We start from the raw sequence: 21,488 nt of genomic DNA on the forward strand, positions 1-21,488 counted from the left end.
TTTTCCGGTCACGTGTTCTTCCTCAACGAATCATCTCAACAGTGTTCGCTCGTGGTTGGAATTAATAAAGTTTTTTTTTAAAACAACATGTCTACCTTCATAGAAGTCGCCTGAAATGACACATGTAAGGCAACTTATGCGAATCTGAGGGTAGACTAACATTATCGGTGTCTTGTTAGGATGACGGCCAGTTGGCTCGTCTTATTTCGCTTCATCTTTTCGTATATATTAAATGAAATGCGCTTGTTTGGGATACTGTTTAATCAATATAGTAACCGAATCAGACAACTCGATAAATCATAATTTTGTTCCAGTTGCATAGCGCGTGATTGCATTGTTTAGATGTGGTATATATGTAACATGATAACCAATATGTATATATATATATATATATATATTTGACAAATACTTGCAATTATCAAAACTAAACAACCTAGAGCAATATTTGTTACCGTTCTCTTGAATGTTTGTAATTGCCTTTAGTCTTTAATGGTGTGATATCTCTGAGGCAAGTAAAATGCAATTTGCACCATCAGCAAATCCGTTACATCTGTTTAAATAGTTATCTGTGCTAGTAAGAATCTGAGGTGGTTTTCTGTGTCAGTCTAGACTGAGTACAAATCAGCTTTGACATTTCCCAAGGTTAATTTGTTATTGTGCCAGATTATGACAACTAATACATTCTTAAGGACTACTGTTGGATGAGCAGTTAATTTTTGCTGTAGATGTGAAGTACTGGCTGTATTTAATGTCTATACAGCTTAGACACAGACCTCAGTGCAGACAGCATCACTGCCAATAAGCAGCAATGCCGGCTTCCCTGAAGAGCCTTCAGCAGATGGCCATCTTTGTCACAGTGGTGACAGGAGGAGGCTGCTCAGTGATGTACTACCTGATGCAAAGTAAGGCATCCTTCGTTGCCGGGCATCAACTTGTTTGAGAGAATGTTGAAGCATGTGGAGGACGGTCATGTGACTCAGACATCACCTTTCAGTCATTCATAATTTTCATCTTTATTTTCCCACGAAGGGGCGGCATGGTGGTGCAGTGGTTAGCACTGTTGCCTCACACCTCTGGGACCCGGGTTCGAGTCTCCGTCTGGGTCACATGTGTGCGGAGTTTGCATGTTCTCCCCGTGTCGTCGTGGGGTTTCCTCCAGGTACTCCGGTTTCCCCCCACGGTCCAAAAAAACATGCTGAGGCTAATTGGAGTCGCTAAATTGCCCATAGTTGTGCATGTGTGAGTGAATGGTGTGTGAGTGTGCCCTGCGATGGGCTGGCCCCCCATCCTGGGTTGTTCCCTGCCTCGTGCCCATTGCTTCCGGGATAGGCTCCGGACCCCCCGCGACCCAATAGGATAGGCGGTTTGGAAAATGGATGGATGGATTTTCCCACGATTAGATTCAAGATTCAAGAGGCTTATTTGTCACGTACACATGTAGTGAAAAGTAACCCTGGTCACTCCGAGCTGCTGTGCATGATGAGAGAATAATAAAATATAGAAAAATAACAATATAAAATAAAAATATGTTAAATGTTACCAGGGTTCGAGTCTCCGCCTGGGTTACATGTGTGTGGAGTTTGCATGTTCTTCCCGTGTCGTTGTGGGGTTTCCTCAGGGTACTCCGGTTTCCCCCTGCAGTCCAAACACATGCTGAGGCTGATTGGAGTTACTAAATTGCCAGTAGGAGTGCATGTGTGAGTAAATGGTGTGTGAGTGTGTCCTGCGATGGGCTGGCCCCCCATCCTTTTCTCCGCCTCGTGCCCATAGCTTCCGGGACAGGCTCCAGCCCCCTGACCCAATAGGATAAGCGGGTTGGAAAATGGATGGATGGATGGATGGATGGATGGATGTTAAATGTTCAGCTGTACATAATCTATGAGGTAAAAGTGATTGTGCTGTAACATATAAGTGCAACGTGCAAGTTGCATTGTTAGTGTTATGACAAATCAGGTTACTGGTCAACATTTATATTGAATATTTTATTTAGTTTTCTTACTTTCAGTGGTTCCCTGGACTGTGATGGTGTTCATCACCACTCAAGCCACACGTTTGAGGGGCGGCCCTGAGGTTTGGGGCCCCCTGTTGGCCATAAACATTCATTACACTAGGGGGTCCTAGTAAAAAAAACCTGCCCCAGCTCTATATTGATTCTCTAGAATCTGCAGAATACTGAAAGGCTAAAAGTAATGTTGTAAAATGTAATGTTGTGATAATGCGCTATACAAAAATAAATTTGTTGTTGTAAAAGCCGGCGCTCTTCAGCTTTGCAAATGCGAAACAAGATGATGCTCATGTTGTGTGTCCATTCACCGCAGAAAACTTCTCCAGGTCTGATTATTATCGCCTGGCCCTTGAGCGCCTGGAGGCCCACCCCCCAGCCATGGAGAGCCTGGGCGCCCCCCCTCTACAAGCTCACAATATTCGCCTGACAGATCGGCACAACCGCGTGGACCCTGCCAGGGCTCAGGTGGGGGCGGGGGGCGTACGATGGGGGCTCAGCTGGGGCCCCCAGCTGCTCAGCACTGCTCCGCCCACAGCCGAGCACCTGATGGATTTTATGCTCGTTAACAATCCCCTTTGCCATGTTTCAGATAAAAATCCCTGTGTCAGGTACGAAATCGGCCGGCTACCTCTACACATCCTCGACGCGGGATGTACGCCTCAACAGGTGGGCTCATTCTTTTAATGATCAGGATAAATCCTTTTCTTGCCATTTGCACAGTACAGATACGCTGGAATGTTGCCCTCCTGATGTAATTGTTCAGTTACTGAACGCTTCCTTGCACCCAGACTGTCAGCTGAGAGGCGAAGGCCTGAGGACAGTCAGGGCCCCCAGAACATGCTGGAATGGTGTCTAGGGTGTCTGTGTCTCACTGTATCTCACTGGTCCAGGTGGTGTCTGCAGGAAGCGGTGCTGTTACTGCGGGACGGCCGGCGGATCGACGTCCTTGGAGCCAGCGCTGAGGCCCCAGACCCCCCCTTGTCCCAGGACTTTGGTTTTTAATGCTTGTAATCATCTCACCCATCCTACTTCTCCAGTACCCAAGGGAAGGCAGTACCTTAACCATGTTAGCACAGACACAGGAAGGGAACCCAGGCAGACAGCGTCCTCCTTCTCCAGTACCCAAGGGAAGGTGGTACCTTAAACATGTTAGCACAGACACAGGAAGGGAACCCAGACAGGCAGAACCGCCTTTTTCAAAGTAATAATAACAAGAATGTCCATATATTGTGTTTGTTTATTACACTGCACACACTGATTTATCTCTGGTTTGCTAGTAGTTAGCTAGCAAAGTTGGTCTAGCAGATACTATGCAGCAATTAACTCACAACTGGATCTGACGTCATTTGTCGTGCTTAGGGGTACCGTAATCCTGTTCAACTGATTTCAGATTAAAATGAGAATGCTATGGTACTAGCAATAAATCACATAAAGTTTGTGTGCAATATTTTTACAGCTACAAATTACGTGAGTATTTTTATTGTGTATCTCATTTCCCAGTTAGCTCCCAGTGTGAAGTCTGCTGGCAGCCTGTTTCTCCTCTGGTTAGGGGAGGTGTCATGCACCGTATAGCAATGCTCCGGCCAATGAAGCACCACATATACGATGGTGATCCCATAGGATTATTACGGAGATGTTTATGAAAAACAGTATTACCTGTGGTGTACAGACCTTTTATTTTATATATAATGCACACTATATTGCCAAAGGTATTGGGACGCCTGCTTTTACACACACATGAACTTTAATGACATCCCATTCTTAATACATAGGCTTCAATATGGAGTTGGCCCATCCTTTTGCAGATATAACAGCTTCAGTTCTTCTGGGAAGGCTGTTCACAAGCATTAGGAGTGTGTTTATGGGAATTTTTGGCCATTCTTCCAGGAGAGCATTTGTGAGGTCAGTCACTGATGTTGGATGAGAAGGCCTGGCTCGCAGTCTCCGGTCTAATTCATCCCAAAGGTGTTCTGTCAGGTTGAGGTCAGGGCTCTGTGCAGGTCAGTCATGTTCCTCCATACCCGACTTGCTCCCCCATGTCCCTGCTTGTTGAAACAGGAAGGGGCCATTCCCTCAAAGTTGGAAGCATAAAATTGTTCAAATTGGCTTTGAATACTGCAGCGTTAAGAATTCCTTTCATTGGAACTCAGGGGCCAAGTCCAACCCCTGAAAAATAGCCCACACCATAATCCCCCCTTCACCTAACTTTACACCTAACTTTAGGCACAATGTAGTCAGGCAAGTACCGATTGCTGGCAATCGCCAAAACCGAACTCGTCCATTGGAGTACGAGACAGAGAAGCATGATTCATCACTCCAGAAAGTAAATCTCCACTGAGACACAGAGTCCAGTGGCAGCGTGCTTTACACTGCATCCGATGCTTTGCATTGCACTTGGTGATATAAGGTTTGGATGTAGCTGCGCAGCCATGGAAACCCATTCCATGAAGCTCTCTGGGCACTGTTTTTAAACTAATCTGAAGATCACACGAAGTTTGGAAATATGTAGCTATTGACTCTGTGGACAGTTGGCGACTTCTGCCCACTGAGCCTCAGCGTGTGTCATCCCCGATCTGTGACTTTATGTGCCTGCCACTTTGTGTCTGTAGCGACTGGTGGTAGAGAGGCAGGCAGGAGGCGGGGAAGGATGAAGCAGGCAGGTGAGGATTCAGGACATGAGGGTTTAATTAAGGGCAGACGAGGAAACACGGTACAGAACATCAATGACAGATCTGGGGAAAATGGACTCAGACGCTGATTAAATACACTGAACATATGAGATCGATGAAAAACAGCTGGGCACAATCAGGGGAGCACACGTGGTTGATCAGGGGGTGTGGCACACACGAGGACTGGGCGCACAGGTCATGAAAGTTACTAAGTTGCTGTCGTTCCCAATTGCTTCCACTTTGTTGTAATACCACTAATGGTTGACTATGGAATATTTAGTAGAAAGGAAATTTCACAAATACACTTATTGCACATGTGGCATCTTATCATGGTACCACCCTTGAATTCACTGAGCTTCTAAGAGCGACCCATTCCTTCACAAATGTTTATAGAAACAGTATTCATGCCTATGTGCTTGATTTTATACACCTGTGGCTATGGAAGTGATTGGAACACCTGAATTCAATTTGCAGGGGTGTCACAATACTTCTGACAATATAGTGTATGTATAAATCACAATATAGGCGATTTGCTATTACTTATTTTCAATGTCAAAAATTTATTTTTTGCCTTACTTGATTTCCAACACCAAGCAATACTTTGTACCCACTTATCCTCTGATGGAAGCTGTATTACATTGGTCCCTGCGGTTCACGAACGCTGCGGTCTACGAACAATTTGGTTCACAACCAAAAATGTTTTGAAAAAAATGCATTGGTTCACGTACAAAATTTGGTTGATGAACAGATTCCTCGACCAGATTCCTTTTTTATACTATTGTAGCACCGGCGGGGCACATATCCCAGCATGCCCTGCCTGAAATTATAAATAGGACCACAACAGGCACCCAACGGGCACCGAACCCAAATACGCAGATGAGACGGATTTAAACTAGCTGAACATCATGATTTAATATAATGGCTCAGAATAAAGACGAATATATAACACAAAATAAATTACATCAGTTACATTCTCCATCCTGCCAAACATCTTGGGACCCGCTGTCTTTTTTTAGCCGCCCACTCCCACCCGCGGCAACCTTAAAACTGCCCGATCCGGTGAGATTTCTCTGGTGACCCTGATTAAGAATACACACAGACATTTTTATTAGACCTACATATGTTTTTGCACAGATGCATTGTAGCAGAGTATTGATTAAGCATACATACCATTAAGGAAGTTTGTTCCAGCAGACAAATTTACAACACATGAACACGGATGTGAAAGTGGATTTGAGTTATGGTCAGTTACAGAGACATTGTTCTGGATTGTTCGCTTATTTCAATAAACCTCTATTTGAAGCATGTAGTATGATGTGGCCAGTGTTTTTGCTTCTTTTGTCTAACTGTTACAAGGTTAACCTACCCCAGTAGTGGGGTAGGTTTTAACAAAGGAACCCCATGTATTTGTCATGAACTCACGAAGTTCGCTTGGGGAGAACTAAACTAATAGCTCAGAGTCGTTAAAATCTTATCTAGCTCTGATTTAAAGGAACCCAAGGATTCAGCTTGCACTACATTATAAGGAAGGCTATTCCATACTCTGACTACACTATTCCATTCTCTGACTCGCTGGCTTTGATTGCGGTAACTCGACGTGACAGAAAACGCAGACCTGACTGTGCTGTAAGGTCTTGTGTGACGGTCTTTACAACCTGGGACTGATCGGCAGCAACATGCCTGCTTTCCAAATGCACGCGCATACGAGGAAACGATTGTGCAGCTACAGTGCTGGGCGTGTTTCGGCTCCACACTTAAACCAAAAGCGAAAGTACGGGCAGGAAGACGCCATTTTCGCTAACCAGAGCGTATTTATGGTTGTAATACATGGTGATATTTGCTTGTCGTATAGAAACGGTTCTATTAGTAAGAGAATTAGTAATCAACACTTCATAGGTGGAAATGAAGATGAAACGTCTCTGCGTAATTTTGGTCATGTTGAAGTTCGTCATTAACACTGTTGGTACGTATTGGACAGAAAATAAGTCCCACGTTTTGGCGTTTTACGTGTCTAGTCTAAGAAATATGATTAAGATGACCTTAAGAGCAGCACTTTGTTTTTAGTGTACTGAGTGATATAATTTTTTTTTGCCAAATTCTCAAGTAACTGGTTTGTAATTGATGATTTGTGCTGATTTTTAACACTTTATGCAGTGACTTTATGTATCTTACTCCCCTGCAGTGGAGATTTCTTTAATACCGCAAGGGAAGCTCAGCTTCCCCTATAATGTCACAAAATTAATGGTCAAATTATGTACTATTGTATTAACATTTTATTGACTAAAAATGCGTTAGAAAACGTTCACCTCAAAGACGAGTTCGTTCAGAATCAGATAGATATAGCAGGTCGGCTGACTTGATTTTCTTCTCATGCATTTCCCCGTTGAAGCCCAGCGTCCATTGACTTCAACGCGGCTGCTTTGAACGTTTTTTTTCAGTGCTTTGAAACTAGACGGTCATTGGATAAACGCTGCGATTATGTCCCGCCCACGGACGCTCAGCGTCTCTGGGGGTGAATGAGGAGAAAATGAGGAGTGGGCTGGCCTGGACTCCGAGCTTCTGCGTGATGATTGGAGGGTCTGTCGAAAGATTGCATCTCCTTTTGACTGACAGCGATTTTGTACTATAAGGAATCGCTGAAGCTATTCGCGCTCAGTCTCATCGCGGATTGCTCAAGTTCAGTCGACATAAAAACTGCTGCAACCTATTTCTTTATATTTGCTTGGCGAAATTGCTTGATTTTCATCATACATTTCACACAATTATACACCACATTCCTTGTTTCACTTTTACAGAGTTTAATATTTTTTTTAGATCGTTCATTCATTCATTCATATAGTAGGCTTAGGCTAGGCTAGCGTCGTGGGTGAAACTGCACACTATGGCAGACAGTGCTAATATTGTCGACCTGATTTTGGCGAAGCCATTTGAAAGTGTTCCTGACTAGGAAAAACTTAGAATTAAACAGCAGGGCAGATCAACACCTAAGATTGATTTAGTGCAAAAGAAAAATAACAGGTCTTTTCAGCTCTCCTGGTATGACAAAGTTAGCTGGCTGACTGGAATGAAACCATCTCACGGATGTGTTGCTTGGTCAAAGGTGGGGTTTGGAGATCTGTCTAACTTTGACAGAGCATATAAAAGACATGAAAAGAGCAATGAACATGTGAGTGCATGTGCAAGATTAAGTTGCATGGGAAGGATCAGGGTTGAGCATGCAATAAATGAAGGTGCTCGCATTCAAGTGGCTAAACATAATGAAACAGTCAAACAAAACAGGGCCTTCCTAAACCGCCTTATTGATGTGACATCCTTGCTAGGCCGACAGGAGCTGTCATTTAGGGGACCATTTACTTTGAAATAAATAGACAATTTTATGATGTAGGCCGAAAATGAGCTTCCCCTATTTGACAGACCAGTAGCCGCCACTGCTCCCCTGGTAAGTTTCCTGCTGCACGGCTCTGCTGATCCTCTCTCAGCCCGGCTGGGAGGAGCTGTACTGCTGCCTTGCTTTGCCGACAGTCCCCTGCCTGTGTGGGAGCTGCAGGTGGAGTGGAGAAGAACTGACACAAACACCATCGTGCACCTATTCCTGGGGGGTCAGAGAGGACCTGACTCGCAGGGGGACGCCTACAGGGGCAGAGCCCACTTATTCCCTCAGGAAATCCCCAAAGGAAACTTCTCTCTGCTGCTGGAGGATGCGAGGGCTGCAGATGCAGGAGTGTATGAGTGTGTGGTTTACAGAGAGCAGGAGCGGAATGAAACACGGGTGGGAATACAGGAAGTAGGCAAGTGAGCCCTTCTGTGTCCCGGCCAGAGACACATGGCATCGTATCATTATTACTTATTTCTGGAGTTGCTCCTTCTGTTGGTGCATCTGGAGGGAAATTTAGCTGCTTTGTAGAAATTAAAATTCACTAAATTGTACTTTGTAAATGTTTTATTTGATCTTTGGTGTGAAGTTTTTCTGACATTATATTTTCAAACAAAAATGACTTTCAATTAATTTCTATCAGGTTCCATGTTCCTAACTGGCAAAAAAAAAAACTGATGCTTTTTAAAATGACATCATCCCAATATATCTGAGTTTCGTCCGTAACTAGGAGGGGAAAACAGAGCACTGTCAGGCTGCCAGGTTGTGTGAACCTTCCCGCTCCTGTTCCAGGGCGGCTGGTGGTGACGGGGGCAGATGAGCCAGTCTATGCACATGCTGGGGTGGATGTGACTCTCAGCTGCTCTGTGGACACCCATGTCAGTGTGAGAGAGCTTCAGGTGACATGGATAAAGACAGAGGGTGACATCTTGGTGCTGCTATTCGCTGATGGAGGGATCAGACCAGTGATTGAGGATAAGAATTTTGCTGGAAGAGCTGATTTCTTCACTGCGGAAATTCCCAAAGGAAACTTCTCAATGAGACTGAGGGAATTCAGGACTGAAGACGAAGGAGAGTTTATGTGTGAAGTCCAGACAGGTGCTGATTCTGCCAGTACCACTGCCAGGATAGTAGCACTGGGTGAGTCACTGGAAGGACTGGTTTTAATAAGCATTCCAGCATAGCTTGTGTGATTAAATGACATTTCCTTATTCTGAGGGTCTGCTGTAGACTGATCTTTATCCACATGCCCTGGTCTAACTGGGTTTACTCTGCTACTGTAACAGGAGAAAAGGTCAAATAATAATTATACTGTATACAGAGCTCAGAGAAACTCTTGGGACTGTTGCTTAAGTCAGGAAAAATATTTGTGAATTTTATAAGAAAAATCATTACTGTATTACTTTTTTTGTTTACAAAATATATATCACGTTAGAAACAACCATTAATATTGAATGAAACATTCATTTTAAGTAGTAACCTTTGCAATAACAAAACACCAAGTATTTGTGTTTAGTATTTCTTTTTTTTTGGGGGGGGGGCAGTGACTACAATTGTAATTAATAACAAAATGAGAAGAACTGAATGACTTCAAAAATCATAATAGTTAATAAAAACCACGGAAGATTTGTGCAGATATGTTACACATCGCTTGTCAATGGACGTCTGTTATGAAACCAATAATTTGCAATGTTTTTACAGAATTAAACAAGAGTCCCAACGCTTAGTGAGATCACTCTATGCCCACAAAATGTAATGAATGAATGAATATTCTATTCAGGCCTCACATTTAGTACATAGCTCATATTTTATTAGGTTGATCTAGTGTGATGTATAGTTATGGTTATAATAGTATTTAATAATCATTTAGGATCGACAGAGACCATGAAAGTGTCACTGGAAATAATGCAATAACCACTGTGTATTTTATTAATTGTGCTTGACATTCTTTGTAAATAATGAAATTCTATGTGAAATGTGTAAATTTATCAAAATCATGTATGGGAATATGAAAAATCTTACATCTTAATATGTGTGTTTTAAGGCTGAACAACAGTCAGTAATCACACACCTGTGGAAAGAGATTTATTCATAAATTTCTGCTGCAGTTTGTGAGGCTATCTGGTGGGTTGGACGTATGGATTATGCTGCAACAGGGCTACCAGCCTGTCTGAGAAAATGATTAATGGAATGTAATTCTGACCTTTTTAGGGTTTTCATCCCTGGGTTGGTTGAATCTGTGGCTGTGCATCGCTGTCACACCTGTAGTCCTACTTACTGGTGCTTTCTCCGTCTGGCATTTTACAAAGGAAAGTAAGTAATTTTGAAAGATATTCAGTTTTAATCCAAACTATGTAAAACATTTGTTAAACTGTGAAGTGTCTGTCATTGTTAGCCGTTTCAGTTCATCCATAGTTGGCACCACTGATCCTGTAGAGGTCATCTCAATAGATGTGGGGTATCAGGCAGGACTGTATCTACACGGGGTTCCTGTCCATCTTAGCAGACATGGGGTATCAGGAAGGACTGTATCTACACGGGGTGCCTGTCCATCTCAGCAGACGTGGGGTATCAGGCAGGACTGTATCTGCACGGGGTGCCTGTCCATCTCCGCAGACGTGGGGTATCAGGCAGGACTGTATCTGCACGGGGTGCCTGTCCATCTCCGCAGACGTGGGGTATCAGGCAGGACTGTATCTGCACGGGGTGCCTGTCCATCTCAGCAGACGTGGGGTATCAGGCAGGACTGTATCTACACGGGGTGCCTGTCCATCTCAGCAGACGTGGGGTATCAGGCAGGACTGTATCTACACGGGGTTCCTGTCCATCTCAGCAGACGTGGGGTATCAGGCAGGACTGTATCTACACGGGGTGCCTGTCCATCTCAGCAGACGTGGGGTATCAGGCAGGACTGTATCTACACGGGGTTCCTGTCCATCTCAGCAGACGTGGGGTATCAGGCAGGACTGTATCTACACGGGGTGCCTGTCCATCTCAGCAGACGTGGGGTATCAGGCAGGACTGTATCTACACGGGGTTCCTGTCCATCTCAGCAGACATGGGGTATCAGGCAGGACTGTATCTACACGGGGTTCCTGTCCATCTCAACAGACATGGGGTATCAGGCAGGACTGTATCTACACGGGGTTCCTGTCCATCTCAACAGACGTGGGGTATCAGGCAGGACTGTATCTACACGGGGTGCCTGTCCATCTCAGCAGACGTGGGGTATCAGGCAGGACTGTATCTACACGGGGTTCCTGTCCATCTCAGCAGACGTGGGGTATCAGGCAGGACTGTATCTACACGGGGTGCCTGTCCATCTCAGCAGACATGGGGTATCAGGCAGGACTGTATCTACACGGGGTTCCTGTCCATCTCAGCAGACATGGGGTATCAGGCAGGACTGTATCTACACGGGGTTCCTGTCCATCTCAACAGACATGGGGTATCAGGCAGGACTGTATCTACACGGGGTTCCTGTCCATCTCAGCAGACATGGGGTATCAGGCAGGACTGTATCTACACGGGGTTCCTGTCCATCTCAGCAGACATGGGGTATCAGGCAGGACTGTATCTACACGGGGTGCCTGTCCATCTCAGCAGACATGGGGTATCAGGCAGGACTGTATCTACACGGGGTGCCTGTCCATCTCAGCAGACATGAGGTATCAGACAGGACTGTATCTGCACGGGGTTCCTGTCCATCTCAGCAGACATGGGGTATCAGGCAGGACTGTATCTACACGGGGTTCCTGTCCATCTCAGCAGACATGGGGTATCAGGCAGGACTGTATCTGCACGGGGTTCCTGTCCATCTCAGCAGACATGGGGTATCAGGCAGGACTGTATCTACACGGGGTTCCTGTCCATCTCAGCAGACATGGGGTATCAGGCAGGACTGTATCTACACGGGGTGCCTGTCCATCTCAGCAGACATGGAGTATCAGGCAGGACTGTATCTACACGGGGTGCCTGTCCATCTCAGCAGACATGAGGTATCAGTCAGGACTGTATCTGCACGGGGTTCCTGTCCATCTCAGCAGACATGGGGTATCAGGCAGGACTGTATCTACACGGGGTTCCTGTCCATCTCAGCAGACATGAGGTATCAGACAGGACTGTATCTGCACGGGGTTCCTGTCCATCTCAGCAGACATGGGGTATCAGGCAGGACTGTATCTACACGGGGTTCCTGTCCATCTCAGCAGACATGGGGTATCAGGCTGGACTGTATCTACACGGGGTTCCTGTCCATCTCAGCAGACATGGGGTATCAGGCAGGACTGTATCTGCACGGGGTGCCTGTCCATCTCAGCAGACATGAGGTATCAGACAGGACTGTATCTGCACGGGGTGCCTGTCCATCTCAGCAGACATGAGGTATCAGGCAGGACTGTATCTACACGGGGTTCCTGTCCATCTCAGGGCTTAATTGTGATGTAATTGATGTACTTGGTCCCTCTGGAAACACACACATATGTTTGAATATGAATTATTTCAGAAACCTTTAAACCCCAGCAAACAAAAAGAGTGAAACAAGCCTGTTGTCCTCATTGAAATTCCCCTAAAAATAATGCAGGAGCCGACAGTCTGTACTGCTTGTCTGTAGGGGAGGATACTGCAGAATGACCATGTGAGGATGGCTGTAGATCATTAAACTTTACATGAACCATCATTTATTGGGAATTTAATGTTACATTTGGTTGTACTTTCTGTCTGTAGGTAAAAGCAGACAGGCTGTGTTGTGTCACTGGTCACATGTCATAGCTCCTCCAATCATGATGTCCTCAGCATTCATCCTGTGGGGCCTAACTGAAGGTGGGTCCATTTCATGTGGTTTATACATTCTTGTTTTTGGTACATTTAAAGAATGCTTTGAAAGTTGACAGATTTTAATTATTTGTGTCATGAGTTTTACAATCTGTAATGGTTTTATGGCCAACAGCAGTAGTAAATTAAACGAATGTATAAATGTTATTGGCTAAAGATCAAGGAGAGATCAGGAATTTCACTAGTAAATGTTTGTATGCATGAATAATGTCTATAAATAGGCATTAAGAAAAATAAGGATTTTATTGAAGCTGTTGTGTGTATTGAAGTACATGAATAACAGCAATAGCAGAGAGTTAATGGAGATTAATGAAAAACCAGCCTTTTCTATAACTTTATTTATGTAATTGTAAGATGGGACAGCCCACTAAGGGTGCCCCTCCCAGTGACCCAGCCAATTGGCTGACAGGAACATTCTGTGCTTTTTTATGATTGGCAGTATATAATTATCTATGTACATGTAAACCTATTATGAAACCTCATGTCATTTTATTGAGGGTGTGGCTGTATGTGTCACTGCAAATTATATGTCAGCTGACTAAAGATTGGCCAAGACATGTGCTCACTTCCTGCTGAGTTTGATTAGTTGTAACAGACAAATGGCTTTGATAAAAAATATCTGTTAACTTTCGTGAGGCTTTGTCTGAAGAGCAACTGTGCAAAATTTAGTGAAGATTCAACAAGATTTGTGGTCAAGTCCAAAATGGTGGCCACATTAATTTGGTCGACCTGATAGGCTGTCATGTCCTACACTGGGATCTCTAAGGATATTACCAGACATAACAACCACTTTTTAAAAGGCCAACACATTAAAAACTATTAGGAAAAGGGCATTTTTGCTTATTACAGTGACCCCCAGTGGTCAAATCAGGCAGCAATTTTTGGACCTCCTCAGGAAGTGGTAGGAGTCCATATACCAAGATGTGGTGCCAAAACATTAAAGCATAAATGCCCACACTTCCTGTTTGATGGATTCATGTGTGCCCACACTTCCTGTTTGATGGATTCATATGTGCCCACACTTCCTGTTTGATGGATTCATATGTGCTCACACTTCCTGTTTGATGGATTCATATGTGCCCACACTTCCTGTTTGATGGATTCATGTCTCCACACTTCCTGTTTGATGGATTCATATGTGCTCACACTAACTGTTTGATGGTTTCATATATGCCCACACCTCCTGTTTGATGGATTCATATGTGCTCACACTTCCTGTTTGATGGATTCATGTGCCCACACTTCCTGTTTGATGGATTCATATGTGATCACACTTCCTGTTCGATGGATTCATATGTGCCCACACTTCCTGTTTAATGGATTTGTAAGTACCCACACTTTCAAGAGTCCGTCTCATAAGTTTTGTGAGGCTTAGTTCAAAGATCTGTGCTACATTTAACGAAGACTGGACAAAATTTGTTGCCTAGGAAATTTTTTTAAATCTTTCAACTAGGGCTGCATGATGTATCATTTCAGCATCGTCATTGCAATGTACGCAAATTAAATTAAGCGGCGGTAACAATGCTTTTGTTGTTTTTGTTAAACTAACAAATGTCACACTGTTCTTATTCTTAAACAATCCTCAAAGGTCTGTCTAATTTAATTTAGGTGCATGGAATTATTTCGGCTACAGAAAGCTTGACGTCAACCAAAAACAGGTCATTTGTCGACAGTGCCTCGCAGTTCTTGCCACAACTCGCAGATCTTGCTTGATCATAAAAATCGGCACCACAAAGCCCTGTATGATGAGTTCAAAGCAAAATTTGATTGCCGTCCAAAGCAAAAAAAACTATTTCAGATGCCTTTGCTAGTGTTACGCCATATGAGAAAGGTTTCAAACGACAGAAATAAATAACCAATATGATAACTTTCCATCTTGCAAAAGACATGGAACCGATTAACACAGTCAGCAAAGAGGGATTTAAAAACATGAGCCATTCGCTTGACAAGCGGTATATAATATCTTCAAGGACCCGTTTTTCACAAATTGCCATCCCAGAGCTGCACAAGAAATACAAGTTAAAACGGAACTTTCAGCGGTACAATATTATGCAACTAAAATGGATTTGTGGTCCAGCTGGACAACGGAGCCCTACGAAAGCCTGACTGTCCACTTTATTAATGACAACTTCCACCAATTAGACGACTTGAACTATTATTAGATTTTTTTTAAATCCTAATATTGCAATATACATCACAGAAAGAATAAATATTGCAATGTGATTTTTTTCCCCAATATCGTGCAGCCCTACTTAAAAAATTCCAAAAAGGGGACCATGATCAGTTAGGGTGATATGACCGATTGTGACGTGTCGACCTTGGGACCTCTCACAGTATTTCCAGAGACAAAAATTTCCAAGAAAAAAAAGGAAAACGCATATTATCCAAAATGCATTTGTGCTTATTTAAGTATCCCCTAGTCATTAAATGACATTATTTTCTTTGCTTCCTCAAAATGGGGACCCGAGTCCATGTACCAAGTTTGGTTTTGATAAATTAAAGCATCACTGAGATATGACCTCACTTCCTGTTTGTCGACTTTGCCATCGAAACTCATTGACCGTGGCCATATAGTAAAATTCTTTGAATACCTTTTGTTCAGAATTCTCTGTAGATGGTACATGTACTTACCAAATTTGGTGGTAATAGAATCAGTGAACTAGGATCACAAATGTGGTTTAATCTGAAAAATTCAAAATGGTGGAAAGTCCAATATTTATAAACAAAATTATATAAATGTTATATAATATTAAATTGGTCATAAGGAGGACTAAAAGATTCATGTAATGCAAATTTCATCTCACTCAAAGCATGAAGGAATAGGTTGTAAAACCAAGTTTGGTATATTTTCAATACTTAAGGAGAAACACTGAAGTACAGATTGACATATATAGATTATATAGAATCCTTGAATATCTTCAAGCGACAACTTAAAACATTCCTTTTTTTCTGAAATATCTGAAGTAGTACTTCTGGTATCTTACTCTGAGCTCTTTTCCTTATTTTTAATATATATATATATATATATATATATATATATTGCACTTTCCCAACAGAGTATTCAGATAGATGGTATTCAGTTAGATGGTATTCATAGCCTGGGTCTTTATTAAGCTAGTATCCGAATAAATCATTGTAGAATATTAAAGTACTTATGTAAGTCGCTCTGGCTAAGGGCATCTGACAATGCTGTTAATGTAAATGTAGATTTCATTTTAACCGTCAGCCAGAGATTCACAGCATTTAATTTAAATTTATATGGAAAAACAAACCGAAATAGGTATCTTGTTGAAAGTTAAAATAAAAAAAAAGTAAAAAAAAAAGAAATAAAATAATTATTGCAGTGGTCGGACCAAGGATTACATTAATAACATTTATTTATTTCTGATTGAAAAATCCAGCGATGAGTGTGTAAAAGTAGGTTTTACAAATAAATAAATAAATAATCATAGGCAGAATTTTGCATGTATAACTCACAGTTCAGGAGTTACAAACCAAAACGTGTTGTGCATTACAGCAGCACCCTGGTGCTTGACATGGGTCATTTTATCCGTGGCCCTAGACCTCAATGTGATATAGCTACCCTGCAGATTTCACATTTCTAATCTGAACTGGACTGTAGAATTATTTTTTGTACAATTTAGGATATAATAATAAAAACAATCAGGGCAAAAGTTAGCTAATTTAGCACTTTAGGTTGAAGTGCTTAATAGTCAATTCTGGTGAGACTTATAAGAACCATAGGAGATGTTTGTGATATAATGTATTATTGTTATTTGTTATTAAAAAACAGAAGACCCCTAATGAAGAAAAACACATTGGATCCACGGTATCCCTCGTCCGGACACGGGTCACCGGGCCCCCCCCCGGAGACAGGCCTGGGGGTGTGGCTCGATGGCAAGCGCCTGGTGGCCAGGCCTGCACCCATGGGGCCTGGTCAGACACAGCCCGAACAAGGCACGTGGGTTCCCCCTCCAATGGGCTCACCACCTATGGGAGGGGCCATAGGGGTTGGGTGCGATGTCAGTTCTGTGCTCGTCACAGATTGTCCATAATGAACACTATGTTCAGGCATAAGGGTATCCATATGTGCATTTGGCACCCGGATGCCCTAGGCCGCAGTTCGATGATCGACTTTGTAGTCAAGTCGTTGGACTTGCGGCCGCATGTCTTGGACACTCGGGTGAGGAGAGGGGCGGAGCTGTCAACTGATCACTACCTGGTGGTGGGTTGGCTCCGCTGGTGGGGGAGGAAGCCGGCCAGGCCTGGCAGGCCCAAGCATATAGTGAGGGTCTGCTGGGAACGTCTGGCAGAATCCCCTTTCAGGAGTTTCAACTCCTACCTCCGGCAGAACTTCTCCCATATCCCGGGGGAGGCAGGGGACATTGAGTCCGAATAGGCCATGTTCCGCACCTCCATTGTGGAGGCAGGTGACCGGAGCTGTGGCCGTAAGGTGGTGGGTGCCTTTTGCGGCAGCAATCCCTGAATCCCCTGGTGGACACCGGAGGTAAGGGATACCATCAAGCTGAAGAAGGAGTCCTATCAGACCTTTTCAGCCTGTGGAACTCCAGACGCAGCTGACATCTACCGGCAGGCCAAGCAGGATGCGACTTCGGCGGTTGCTGAGGCAAAAACTCGGTGGTGGGAGGAGTTTGGCGAGGCCATGGAAAACGACTTCCGGACGGCTTCGAGGAGATTCTGGTCCACCGTCCGGCAGCTCAAGGCAGGAAAGCAGTGCAACATCAACACTGTTTATGGTGGGGATGGTGCGCTGCTGACCTCAGCTTGGGACGTTGTGGGTCGGTGGAAGGAATACTTCGAAGACCTCCTCAATCCCACTGACACGCCTTCCAATGTGGAAGCAGAGTGTGGGGCCTTGGGGTGGACTTGCCTATCTCTGGGGTGGAGGTTGCTGAGACGGTTAAAAAGCTCCTCGGTGGCCAGGCCCCGGGGGTGGATGAGATTCACCCAGAGTTCCTCAAAGCTGTGGATGTTGTGGGGCTGTCTTGGTTGACACGCATCTGCGGCATTGCGTGGACATCAGGGGCAGTGCCTCTGGATTGGCAGACTGGGGTGGTGGTCCCCCTCTTTAAAAAAGGGGACCGGAGGGTGTGTTCCAACTACAGGGGGATCACACTCCTCAGCCTGATAAGGTCTATTCGGGGGTTCTGGAGAGGAGGGTTCATCGGATAGTCGAACCTCAGATTCAGGAGGAGCAGTGTGGTTTTTGCCCTGGCTGTGGAACAGTGGACCAGCTCCATACTCTCCGCAGGGTTTTGGAGGGTTCATGGGAGTTTGAACAGTCTACATGTGTTTTGTAGACTTGGAGAAGGCATTCGACCGTGTCCCTCGGGGAGTCCTGTGGGGGGTGCTCCGGGAGTATGGGGTGCCGGGCTTCCTTTTAAGGGCGGTTCAGTGCCTGTATGACTGATGCCAGAGCCTGGTCCACATGGGCGGCAGGAAGTCAGACTTGTTTCTGGTGAGGGTTGGACTCTGTCAGGGCTGCCCTTTGTCACCGATTCTGTTCATAGTTTTTATGGACAGAATTTCTAGGCACAGCCGGGGCGTTGAGGGTGTCCGGTTTGGTGACCTCAGGATTAGGTCTCTGCTTTTTGTAGATGTTGTGGTTCTGTTGGCTTCATCGGACTGTCCAAATCTGAGACCATAGTCCTCAACCGGAAAAGGGTAGAATGCTCTTTCCGGTTTGGGGATGGGGTCCTCTCCCAAGTGGAGAAGTTTAAGTATCTCGGGGTCTTGTTCACGAGTGAGGGAACGATGGAACGGGATATCGAGAGGCAGATAGGTGCGGCGTCAGCAGTGATGCGGGCGCTGCATCGGTCTGTCATAGTGAAGAAAGAGCTGAGTCAAAAGGCAAAGCTCTCGATTTACCAGTCGATCTACGTTCCTATCCTCACCTATGGTCATGACCATTTTTTGGTAGTAACCAAAAGAACGAGGTCGCGAATAACAAGCAGCTGAAATGGGTTTCCTCTGCAGGGTGGCTGGGCTCTCCCTTAGAGATAGGGTGAGGAGCTCAGTCATTCGGGAGGGACTCAGAGTAGGGCCGCTGCTCCTCCGCATCGAGAGGAGCCAGATGAGGTGGCTCAGGCATCTGACTAGGATGCCTCCTGGACGCCTCCCTGGTGAGGTGTTCCGGGCATGTCCCACTGGGAAGAGGCCCCGGGGAAGACCCAGGACACGCTGGAGAGACTATGTCTCTCGGCTGGCCTGGGAACACCTCAGGATTCCCCCGGAGGAGCTGGATGAAGTGGCCGGGGAGAGGGAAGTTTGGGCCTCCCTGCTGAGACTTCTGCCCCCGCGACCCGACTTCGGATTAAGCAGGAGATGATGGATGGATGGATGAATGGAGGGATGGATGGGTTATTAAAATATCCATGTAATTATATTATTGGCCATTGGTGTCAGTGTTTTTACTGAATTAATTTATTTGGTATAAGTTCCCCTAAGCCTATTTTTCCCATTGATATGTGTATTTCAGTGTGTGATTTTAGTGACTGTGAGGATTTTCAGGAACACATTCGTCACACTGTAGCAGGACTGACTGTATCTGAAAGTACAAAGAGAGACATAAACACAATGTGATATAACACATTAATAACAGCAAGGAAGCGCCACCTGGTGCCTAAATATGGAATTTCAAATGCAAGCTATCAGTCATGTTACTGTTAATGCAAGATGCACGGGGAAGTTCAGCAAGGCAATAGGAAATTGTGACAGAAAGACTGGGATCCAATCTTCTACCTGCAAATAAACCTGCAGAACGATCCCTCAGTGTCATCTTGTGTGACTGGTGTTTTTCAGGATCCACCGGAGAGGCTGTTACTTGTGCTGTCGTCAGTCTGCTGAGTGTCCTGCTGTTGTTTAATATGGCTCCATATCGGGAATTATTAACAGGTATGTTTTCTCATGGTCTTAATGGTCTGTTTCCAGTGTGGACTATTAAAAGAAGGTTACAGTTTTAAAAGTTAGAATTAGAATAACGTAATATACGTTACGTTGCTCATGAAGGATTTCAAAATAATTGCTGATTATTCTGCAGCCCAGCAGAGTTTCTATACATAAAAATACACAATACATAAGAGAATTTATCTAATCAAATCACTGTATTTGTCACATTACTCGACACTTGGGAAACACTTGTGAGTGAAAAACTTGTGTGCAAAGTCCCACAGCAGAAACATTTAAGACCAGCCAAATAAATAATATATAATTCAAGGTGAGACTATAATGCAGTAGGAAGTACAGCATACAGGCAATGGTACCAAACAGCTTTGTACTAATGAATGGTGTGCAAATTGGAAGAATAAATATCATAAATACAACAATCAGCTGTATGGATCTGAGTATTAATGACAGAATGGGTAACTGACCGGAGTTCAGCAGTCTGATAGTCTGTCAGAAGAAACTATCCTGGACGCTACTGGTTCGGGCTCTCATACTGCAGTACTGTCTGTTTGACACTGTCCCGGAGCCTGCTGGTTCGGGCCGTCATACTGCAGTACTGTCTGCCTGACACTGTCCTGGAGCCTGCTGGTTCGGGCCCTCATACTGCAGTACTGTCTGCCTGACACTGTCCCGGAGCCTGCTGGTTCGGGCCCTCATACTGCAATACTGTCTGCCTGACACTGTCCCGGAGCCTGCTGGTTCGGGCCCTCATACTGCAGTACTGTCTGCCTTACACTGTCCCGGAGCCTGCTGGTTCGGGCCCTCATACTGCAGTACTGTCTGCCTGACACTGTCCCGGAGCCTGCTGGTTCGGGCTCTCATACTACAGTACTGTCTGCCTGACACTGTCCCGGAGCCTGCTGGTTCGGGCCCTCATACTGCAGTACTTTCTGCCTGACACTGTCCCGGAGCCTGCTGGTTCGGGCCGTCATACTGCAGTACTGTCTGCCTGACACTGTCCCGGAGCCTACGGATTCGGGCCGTCATACTGCAGTACTGTCTGCCTGACACTGTCCCAGAGCCTCCTGGTTCAGGCTGTCATACTGCAGTACTGTCTGCAGGCCACTGTCCTGGAGCCTGCTGGTTCAGGCCCTCATACTGCAGTACTGTCTGCCTGACACTGTCCCGGAGCCTGCTGGTTCAGGCCCTCATACTACAGTACTGTCTGCCTGACACTGTCCCAGAGCCTCCTGGTTCAGGCCCTCATACTGCAGTACTGTCTGCATGCCACTGTCCTGGAGCCTGCTGGTTCAGGCCCTCATACTGCAGTACTTTATGCCTGACACTGTCCCGGAGCCTGCTGGTTCAGGCCCTCATACTGCAGTACTGTCTGCTTGACACTGTCCCGGAGCCTGCTGGTTCGGGCTGTCATACTGCAGTACTGTCTGCCTGACACTGTCCCGGAGCCTGCTGGTTAGGGCCGTCATATTGCAGTACTGTCTGCCTGACACTGTCCCAGCGTCTGATGATTCAGGGCCTTATGCTACAGTACTGTGCAGTCGTGGGCACAGATAAGGGGCCATACTTTTAGTACGTATGCACATTTTACTGATTTTTTGGACCCCCCGCACACATACGCTGGGTAGTTGACCCCCCCCCCCCCCCCCCCCGCGTACGTACGTATGGGCGATCATCATTTGAC

The 21,488-nt window shown here is 45.1% G+C and overlaps 2 protein-coding genes across 2 annotated transcripts in view; both read left to right on the top strand.

Moving 5' to 3' along the window:
- The first annotated feature begins 12 nt into the window (after positions 1–12).
- LOC125723997 (cytochrome c oxidase assembly factor 1 homolog) lies at positions 13–3,468 on the top strand. Its single transcript, XM_049000826.1, has 5 exons — positions 13–124; positions 761–902; positions 2,319–2,470; positions 2,595–2,671; positions 2,896–3,468. Exons 2-5 carry the CDS (start codon positions 809–811, stop codon positions 3,005–3,007), a joined length of 435 nt encoding a protein of 144 aa, XP_048856783.1. The 5' UTR covers positions 13–124; positions 761–808; the 3' UTR covers positions 3,008–3,468.
- A 2,982-nt stretch (positions 3,469–6,450) lies between these two features.
- Positions 6,451–21,488, top strand: part of LOC125723988 (uncharacterized) — a 66,115-nt gene continuing 51,077 nt past the window's right edge. The window contains exons 1-5 of the mRNA XM_049000814.1: positions 6,451–6,637; positions 8,840–9,187; positions 10,259–10,360; positions 12,773–12,868; positions 19,703–19,795. Of these exons, the coding sequence (XP_048856771.1) occupies positions 6,577–6,637; positions 8,840–9,187; positions 10,259–10,360; positions 12,773–12,868; positions 19,703–19,795 (700 nt within the window). The 5' untranslated portion in view covers positions 6,451–6,576. The remainder of the gene's footprint in view (positions 6,638–8,839; positions 9,188–10,258; positions 10,361–12,772; positions 12,869–19,702; positions 19,796–21,488) is intronic.

The sequence above is a fragment of the Brienomyrus brachyistius genome, unplaced genomic scaffold, assembly GCF_023856365.1.
Source record: "Brienomyrus brachyistius isolate T26 unplaced genomic scaffold, BBRACH_0.4 scaffold53, whole genome shotgun sequence".
Lineage (NCBI taxonomy): Eukaryota > Metazoa > Chordata > Actinopteri > Osteoglossiformes > Mormyridae > Brienomyrus > Brienomyrus brachyistius.